This window comes from Danio aesculapii, chromosome 21 (genome assembly GCF_903798145.1).
Source record: "Danio aesculapii chromosome 21, fDanAes4.1, whole genome shotgun sequence".
Classification (NCBI taxonomy): Eukaryota; Metazoa; Chordata; class Actinopteri; order Cypriniformes; family Danionidae; genus Danio; species Danio aesculapii.
In genome coordinates this window covers 18,371,997-18,381,711 of record NC_079455.1, presented here as the reverse complement: position 1 = coordinate 18,381,711, position 9,715 = coordinate 18,371,997, and the positions used below count along the sequence as shown (strand labels likewise).

Sequence of the window (9,715 nt, the reverse complement as noted above, 5' to 3'; positions counted from 1 at the left end):
TAAAAATGCTGTAAAAAAAACTGTATAAACCCATCCAAACAAATATAAAAGTATACAACAGTTGACAGATCCTTTAAAAGAAATACATCCCTTTCAAAACTAATTAAAAAACAACAACAACACAATACCAAAATTTTATAATGATTTTAAAAATCCTGGAAACACAAGACAATAGAAATAAATACCACTAATTAAAAACAAATGACCAAAAGAAATTCAAATATAAATAACATGAAAATACAAAATATGATTCAAATGCAGGGAGAAAAATCATAAAACATGTTAAACATGAACAGTCCTATGGAAATGCAACAGTACATCCCCCAGAATATTTAACATCTACAGCCTCGAAATTTGTTTCCCTTTGTCCTACATGAAACTTTTCAAATCCATAGATAAAAGTGCTATACATCAGTATACATCACTTGTCATCTGCACAGACTGCAGATCCCCAAGTACATGATCTACATTAAGCATAAACAATGTATGTGTGCGTAACTAAAATGAGTAATTTAAACAGAAGTGCTATTCGTTTACATGCACTGAACATGACCATTAGCCTTCACAGACAAAGGTATATGCATGAAATGGAGCAAATAATTACAACCATACCTTGAGATAGTAGTCACTTGAAACATGTTTGTGGTGGTGGGTAAAGAGATTACACCATACACAGCTAGTTGGATTTTCCACTGAGTAAGTTTTTAAGGCCAAAGGAGAAAGCAGCACCTAAAGAGAGTCCCAAAGCTAGGAAGAAGGTCATCAGAGCACCTGCTGTTTCAGCATCTTTAGGCCTCACCAGCCTAGAAAAAAAAAGAAATGATTTGAAAAGAGCTTTGTCCTGAATCAGAAATATTCTGTTTACTGAAAACTTGATTTGGACAGTAAACAACCGGTCTTGTTTGAGGACTTACTGTGGGGCATAGCTCATGGAGAGGCAGGCTAAATATCCATTTGAAATGGCAAACAAAGACATAAGGATGATATACGCCATGTCATGGTTGAAAACGACTGGCAAATAGTTGCGAGGTTGGACATTGCAGAGCATGAGGGCTGGAATGAAAACCACTCTTGATAGTACAAAAATAGGAAAGAGTCGACTCTTCATGGAAGGCTGGGAGTTTGAGAAGTGAACAAAGCTAGATGTTAGAATAGGAATTATTTAGGCATATATTTCACTGATGGATGCTTAGACGAGACTTACCCACTGAAGACAAGAAGTCAGACTCCTGCCGATCCAGTCCATCACATTGAAGACCAAGAACGAGCACAAAGGTACGAAGATGTTGTCTAGAAGTTGAAAAGAACGTAAATTAAAGTGCTTTGAAAAGCCAAAATTATTAGCTAGACATGTTGTATGGACTCACTTTTGCCTTCAAAGAAGCCAGAGGGTTTTGTATTTATAGTAATCGCTGGGAAAACGGATAGAGTGACAGCAAACACGCAGGTCACGCATAATGCCATTACCCAAATCTACAAAAGAAGATGCAGAAATAAATTAACCAAATCCAGGTACACACACATCGTTTTAAACAATTTTATTTGTAATGAAGGGTGGGTACATATAAATATTTCACAATACCTTTCTGAAGACCTGTGGCACAGTTGACTTCTCAGTTTGCTCATGGTTGAACTCATTCAGCTTTTCACAAGCTTCCGTTTCACCGATGTCATTGAATTCATGACCAAGATCATTCAACTTCACTTTAACAGTCTCTGTAGCAAACAAAGAGATCCAACACTGTGTCTTTGCTGCACTTTCTGTAACTTGTCCAAGAATGTGAAATGTGTCGTACCTGAACCATTTGCCGATGGCTCCTTCACTGCATCTGCAGTTTCAGTGGATACTTTTTCCAAGTAAGTTTGGGCAAATCTCTAAAACACACCAATGATTTTCATTTGTTCAAAATCTGGAATTATTAGAAAAGTGTTTATTACAAATAAAACCAAGTCATGATGGGTTAGGGCACCTACCAGATGTGGAAGTAAGAGGTAACAAAACAAAGTCAGTAGAGTGGCGGCACAGGGGGTAATGAAATATCCCAGGGCTGAGCTCTCAGGGTTGGTTTCAACTATGGATTGGATAGAATGGTCAGTTTCACTCAGAGTGCAAACAGTAGCTTTACTCACCCTCGTGTCGTTCCAATCCCCTGAGACCCATGTTCATCTTCAGAAAATAAATTAATATTTTAGATGAAATCCAAGAGCTCCCTCGTCCTTTATAGATGGCAATAAACCAGAGATGTCCAGAAAAGAAACTAAAACATTCCATGTGACTTTAGTGGGTTAACTGTAATCTTATGAAGCTCCAAGAACAGAATCTTTCCTATAGGGTGCATGTTCAATAAGAGCAGTGCCTAACTGTGCCTGAACGAACTTGTTTTTAAAGTTTTTTTGGTCGCACAAAAGATTTCTCAGAGCTTCTTATGATTACAGTTGAGCTGCCGAAGAAACACGGAATGTTTTTGTTTTTTTTCTGGACTTCTAACGACCCTTTCAGTCTACGGTGAATGAGAGAGCGCCTGGATTTCATTTAAAATATTACAATTTGTGTTCTGAAGATGAACAAAGGTCTGGAGACCAAATAATTACCCACTGCAGCACGGTGGCGCAGTAGGTAGCACAATAGCCTCACAGCAAGTAGGTCGCTGGTTCGAGTCCTGGCTGGGTCAGTTGGCGTTTCTGTGTGGAGTTTGCATGTTCTCCCCTTGTTTGTGTGAGTTTATTCCGGGTGCTTTGGTTTCCCCCACAAGTCCAAAGACGTGCGCTCTAGGGGAATTGGGTAGGCTAAATTGTCCGTAGTGTATGAGTGTGTATGGATGTTTCCCAGTGATGAGTTGCAGCTGGAAGGGCATCCGCTGCGTAAAACATATGCTGGATAAGTGTGCGGTTTGTTGCGATGTGGCGATCACAGATTAATAGAGGGACTAAGCTGAAAATAAATGAAATCAATATTTTGTGTCAAGTTTAGTGGCAAGTAGGCAGGCGTCATTTGGTTTTATTTTGCATAACTTAATTTGTAAACTAATTACATTTGTTTTCGTTGCATACAGTATATGGATTTCTTTAGTTGTTACCAATATCCAGGGGAAAACGAGAACTTTATAAACATGTATTTTGAGAAATACTCATTCATTCATTTATTTTCTTTTCAGCTTAGTCCCTTTAGTAATCTGGGGTTGCCACAGCGGAATGAACCACCAACCTATCCAGCACATGTTTTACGCAGCAGATGACCTTCCAGCCGCAACCCATCTTTGGGAAACACCCATACACACTCACAGACTACAGACAATTTAGCCCTCCCAATTCACCTGTACCACATGTCTTTGGACTGTGGGGGAAACCAGAGCACCCGGAGGAAACCCACGCGAATGCAGGGAGAACATGCAAACTCCACACAGAAACGCCAACTGACCCAGCCGAGGCTCAAACCAGCGATCTTCTTGCTGTGAGGCGACAGCACTACCTACTGCGCCACTGCATGACCCTGAGAAATACTCATTTTTAAATACTTATTTTCCTTGCTGTATATTATCCCATTATATTTATTGTCATATTTGGCCAAGAACGTAGATATTCTGGTACTTACAGATATTTGAAAACAGCATGGCAAGACCAGAGAAGATTCCCGCCACTGCCTGTCCACTCATGAACACGGAGCTGAATCTCGGAGGAAGTTTCCCGACCAAACCAAAAAGACTACCTTGCAGAATGGCCCCAAACACTGTGCAAAATGGATGAGTTTCATCAGATTATTTGCTTAGGATGGGGAATTGAGCACACTATTCTATTTAAAATGAAAAGGGGAATGTGAATATACTGTATCTGCGGCATCTATAATAAACTTTAAAATTATGACACATACTGTTAATAAACCAGATGGTTGCCATGGTAATGGAAAAGAAACGGTCCCGGTCCATATCAACTTTCACTAAAATGGCTGTGAGAATGAAGAGAAGTAATATAGCAACCATGCTGCCAGCAATCCGGATCTTTTCTGCAATGCTACATAAACAAGAGGGAACAAATTGGTCATGATTATACAAATGATCATAACTATATGTATTCAACTGTTTGCAGCATTGCAGCTACATGTTGTTTGAACCGAATACTCACTGCTGGTATAGAATGGAGTTGAGGAGCGTGAATAGCAGTAAGGGAAGCTGGGCTAGCAGCACACTGTTGTTACTAAACATATACGAGTCTGGCTGAGTGGAATTACCATTTTTCAAACGGTCGGTAAAATACTGCAAACAAAAAAGCAAGAGTTTGAGCATGTGCGATTTAAAGATGAAGCACCTAAAGCTTAACCCTAAAGCAGGAGTTCTCAACCTTTTTTACTTCGGGGCCCACTTCTTTCTCCGATCAGTTTTTGAAGGCCCTGTCTGACATTTTCCCCAAAATGTTTGTATGAAATGCTCTTTAAACTTTTATTTAATTACATAAAACTATAATATTTATATATTCATTCATTCATTCATTCTCTTTTAGGCTTAGTAACTTTATGAATCTGAGGTTGCCGCAGCAGAATGAACCGCCAACTCATCCAGCGTTTTTTTTTTTTTCCGCAGTCGATGCCCTTCCAGTTGCAACCCATCACTGAGGAAAAAAAAATAGATATATATGGGAGACGCAGTGGCACACTAGGTAGTGCTGTCATCTCACAGCAAGAAGGTTTCTGGTTCGAGCCTTGGCTGGGTCAGTTGGCATTTCTGTGTGGAGTTTGCATGTCCTCCCTGCATTTGCGTGGGTTTCCTCTGGGTGCTCTGGTTTCCCCCACAGTCCAAAGATATGTGGTTCAGGTGAATTGGGAAGGCTAAATTGTCCGTAGTGTATGAGTGTGAGTGTGTATGGATGTTTCCTGGAGATGGGTTGTGGCTGGAAGGGCATCCGCTGTGTAAAACATGCTGGATAAATTGGCAGTTCATTCCACGGTGGCGACCCCAGAATAATAAAGGGACATATATATATATTCATTCATTTTCTTTTCGGAAAGAAACCGTCAACAGGGAGATTGCAAAAGACCAGCCTCTGCTTTAAACTGGACTGACTGAATTTCTACTATTAAATATCTACTATTCAAAAATATACAGACAAATGTAAAATACAGAAAAACACCCTAAATCTGTTGTAACGCATCGATCTGATGGCGGTTGAGTTTGCAGCTGGATATTATTGGGAGATCGCTCACAGGAACAGTGAACAGCTAAGCCAGAGCACGTCTGAAGCTCATATGCAAGTTTATTTTACATTCTATAGCAGAAACATCATTGAGCCTCGCTAGATCCTCCTGTATGGGCACGCGACCATTATAAAACACTCACAGGACATTCATTTGGACAACTATGTGGATATATTAAATAGTTCACACAAAAATACAGAAAGACTTTCATTTTCACTTCACGCAGAGTTTGTGAATGAACAGATTTACGTGTACAAGTTGCAGACGTGATTATGAGGCTGTTTTTGCGCCGAGTTTGAAGTTATCAATCAGAGAACAGGAGAAAGTGCATTACTTCCATCATTTTAATAAAGCATATTATTAATGAAATCCAAAATTTTTAGTATAATATTGAGAGGTAATTTTATGCTATCTTGTGGCCCACCTGCAGGATCGCTGAGGCCCACTAGCCCACAGGTTGAGAATCCCTTACCTAAAGTATTTATTAGTAAATGTCTAATAGTCTTACCGTCATTGCAGTTATGAAGAAGTTCCATGGAAGCAAAGTTCCCATTCCCAGCAGGAAAAAGATCACAGCCACAAGGCCACTGTCAAGGTTATAGAGACAGTTATGCTATATAATGTCTTCAATTAGTACAACAATGTAATGAAATAATTATATTATCATTTGTTTCTGAATAACTCAGCAATTTCGCCAGTAAATCAGTTGTCATCATAACTCTACTCACCCTTTATCCAATGCTCCCTTACAAATCCTCATTTTGAAATGTGCTGAGAAAAACAAAAACAAGTTACAGTTTGGGAGTTAGATCATGAACCATTATTGACATTAAAACAGTCATATGATATATTTCATAACAATGTAAATAGCGACATCTGCTGGATACACGTGTGAACTAATCAAACTAACTTGTTTACAGCCTTTTTTATTTACATAAACTGATGATAAATTCATCTTATTAACTATCATTTGTTTTGGGATTGTAGAAGACCCAAGACTTTGATTCTGTATGCTTTTTAATAAAAAACATTGATTGAGAGGGGAAATTAAATTCGATTTCACTACTTGAATTTATCATTGCATATAGTTTTTATTTTAAGCCAGCTGGCCTATAAATCCATATCTGTTTGATTAAATTACATTAATTTCTTTGAGGATAAACGAATCATTCACCCCAAAATGTAACTTTTCTAACCATTTACTCAAGTGCAAAGCTTTGAGTTTCTTTCTAATGATGAAGTAAAAAAAGCAAAGAATCAAAATACTATGAAAGTCGATGGCTACTAGTTTCCAACATTCTTCAAAATTCAAAATATGTATTGAACTGAATAAGGACTGAATAAGGTTTAAAACAAGTACCGTATATATATATATATATATATATATATATATATATATATATATATATATATATATATATATATATATATATATATAACATTCATAATATAATATATGCATACATTCAATACCGATTATTCTACATTAACATACATTCTATCCTATAAATTTCATACAATACTTTGTCTATATCATTTTTTTAAATAAATAAAAATAAATATGTCTATTAACAATATTGTAAAAACAACACTTAAAGCACATTGACCTAAAAATCGCATAAGAACAATACTAAAACTATACAATAAAGCGCGGTTTAAAAAAACGCGGTAAATTTCTTTTCCGCATGTCGTCATCAGACCCTCTCACACTAGCTTGCGTTTGGTTTACAAGAATAAATAAATAAAAACGCGCGCCAAAAAAGGATTGCGTTCTCTAGACGTGAACGCGTGAAAACATGTTGATGTTATTGAATTACTGAGTTTCATAAACAACCTAGACACGTGAATAAAAATTAAATTTACATGAAAGTTCTGTCAGAATTTCATCATCATAACTTAAATGTCATACTACTATTTCATAAATCAAACGTCACTTAAAATCTAAAGACATGTATAAAGCAATGCCCTCCAAGCACTAATGTCAGGGTTACTCACAAAAATGCTCTTCTTTCACGTCTTCAATAAGCGCGAGCTGCGACTCTGATGATTTCAAAGCTTTCCCGCCTTCACCGACCGCCCAGCTACGTAGTTACCACGTGTCACTTGACGTTTTTCCTCAGTAGTGCATGGGAAGTGATGCTTTCATTTTTTATCGGTTCATTTTTGGCCGTCTGTGTTAGAATTGATCGTTCACAGTGTTAAACCAGCTATCATTAAAACATTTTCAATATGTAATGTATTAACATAAACATTAGTCCATACGATAATGCTTTTTGGTATTGCAAATGCACATATTATAATATTCGCTCGAGGCCAAGTAGTAGGCTAGTTTGAGAATCCGTGAAGTAGCCTAGCTTGTTATTAATAAATAAATTTGCAAAGTAAACAACAACACAAGTTTTTTTTATGTTTTGTTTTTTACGTTCGACATTTTTAAATGAATTAATGTTCAACTAATGCTGATATGGCTTAAATTAATCAGGTAGCCTATGTGTAGGGGAGACCTGGGATTGCTGTAAGGTCAGTTGTAACACTTCCAAAGTCCAAAAGGGACTACAAATCAGCGGATTCACTTCACATATTAGACCTCCACATTTGAAAAAGTTGACCCATGTGGCAAACAGCAGGTGCTAACTACATTTTAGCTAATAAAGTAATATGTTTTACTTCAATTATTTTGGGGATACCAATGCCAGATTTAGTTAAACCAAAGTTAAATGTCATTTGTGTCTCTGTGTAGATATTTTAATGCGTATTGTTGCTGCTAATGTTTAAGCTGTTGGCTGTAAGGAAAGCATGGCTACAAGACTTTTGGTTAGTAACATCAGTGAAATGTGAACCACCAAGCCCAAACAGATTTAAAACTATATTTCTATGATTACATTTCATTATTCCTATAGGTCTTGGAAGAGAAAGACCTCAAAGCCAAAATACATTTGAGTTCAGTTGAGAATACAGTTGAGTGTTTGACCCCAGCCTCATGAAGCCCGCAAACACAAATAATGTTCAGTGGTTGAACTGATGCACGTTTTGTTCAGCTTTGCAACAGAGACACACACCAATTATACTGAAAACTCGGTGCTGAATTAAAAGCTTTAACATTTTTAAATCATAATTCTTATTTTATACTATTAAATCTCACCCTGGTGGAAATCATAGTGCTGTACATATCACTAACCCAGACTATGGGATCAACGTTTGTAACATTTCACTCCTGTTTGAAACTAAACTGCATTTTCTGATTGTGCTGCAAAGATAACAGTGATGCCATTTAAGAGCAGACACATGTAACTACCCAGCAAACAATTATGTGTTTAATAGACGACTAATAGACATCTAAATGTAGACAGATTGGCTAAAAGGCTAAACTTGGGCTGTCAGTGAAAATCTAACAGACATCAGAATAGCCCAAAACAAATAAACAGACTTTATATATGTAGTTATTTATTTTGTTTAATTGATGACTAATCTAGTTTTGGCCTATTCTTAGACGTCTATTAGATTTTCACTGACAGCCCAAATTTAGCCTTGTTTTAGCCAAGACGACTAAGTTTAGACATCTATTACACATCTATTAGACATCTTTTAAAATCAAATAAATGCTTGCTGGGTAGTTTCAATCAAATTTTTAATGCATTGGTTAAAGATCTCAAAGATGTAAAGAGAAATATAAAAATGCTATCCCGGTCTCCCACATTTGGTCATGTATAAAAAAACTAGAAAGATATTTCTTCATTCTTGACCTCAAAATATTGGCTGTCCCTCTATTTAACCTAGTCTTATCTTTAAAACAAATGCTGGGCTGCTTTAATCAAGCATTGTCAAATCCGGACAAACTCAACCAATAGGTTATTTTTATTAATATATTTAAATTGAACCTAACGTTTGTGTTTGTCCATATGGACTGAATGTTAAAACACCATATCTTAGGGCCTAGGGTATCTCGCTTTCTATTACTTTTTGGTCTGTATTGAAGCCAAGGATTAACAAAAACACATGCAGAGCCATGTTTATCATTGCCAGCACAGTCAATAAAAAATTGTTTGGTTCCAAAGATAAGTCTTCTGCCTTTATAGCCACATTGGAGCTTTACTAAATGATTTAAACTGTAAATTTAAAGAAATAAGTGTTTTCAATGAGTTGTTCAAAGAGTAAAAAACTGTAATCCCACCCCCCCCAACCTTATATTAATAAACTCTAATTGTCTCGAATGAAAGATTATAATTATATATCAGAGTATAAATCGATATTCACACATTTAGCTGGTGTTTATGTATCTGTCCAGGAATTTTGAAAAAGCAGACAGAATCCTTTGATGTTGTAATAGAATAATTATCTAATGACCCCTTTTTTTGGTTTGAGCTGCTCTCTGAACCCAACAACAAATAATTTGGCTATTGCTGCTATTAATCCTAAAGGTACAGTCTTCTAGCAATTCATTATCTATATTTTGACTAGATGATTGCAGTTGGATTAACATAGCTGGGAGTTTTTGTGACTATATCTTTTAAAAAATATATACTGTATCAG

The 9,715-nt window shown here is 36.6% G+C and overlaps 1 protein-coding gene across 1 annotated transcript; it reads right to left on the bottom strand.

The window, feature by feature from the left end:
• Positions 1-18: 18 nt before the first annotated feature.
• slc29a2 (solute carrier family 29 member 2) lies at positions 19-7,256 on the bottom strand. The gene is made up of 13 exons (XM_056446216.1): positions 7,181-7,256; positions 5,914-5,956; positions 5,694-5,772; positions 4,120-4,250; positions 3,869-4,008; positions 3,593-3,727; positions 1,975-2,072; positions 1,797-1,875; positions 1,583-1,716; positions 1,368-1,473; positions 1,205-1,290; positions 915-1,114; positions 19-803 (listed from the first exon to the last, which is right to left on the bottom strand). Exons 2-13 carry the CDS (start codon positions 5,943-5,945, stop codon positions 677-679), a joined length of 1,347 nt encoding a protein of 448 aa, XP_056302191.1. The 5' UTR covers positions 5,946-5,956; positions 7,181-7,256; the 3' UTR covers positions 19-676.
• Positions 7,257-9,715: the final 2,459 nt, after the last annotated feature.

What these genes read in the sequence shown, in the direction of transcription:
- slc29a2 (XM_056446216.1), bottom strand. Translation starts at nt 5,945, where the DNA reads ATGAGGATTTGTAAGGGAGCATTGGATAAAGG. An exon ending in ACCTCTTACTTCCACATCTG is followed by an intron (nt 1,876 to 1,974) that starts GTAGGTGCCCTA and finishes GGTGTGTTTTAG; the next exon opens with AGATTTGCCCAAACTTACTT. An exon ending in TGACTTCTTGTCTTCAGTGG is followed by an intron (nt 1,115 to 1,204) that starts GTAAGTCTCGTC and finishes TCAAACTCCCAG; the next exon opens with CCTTCCATGAAGAGTCGACT.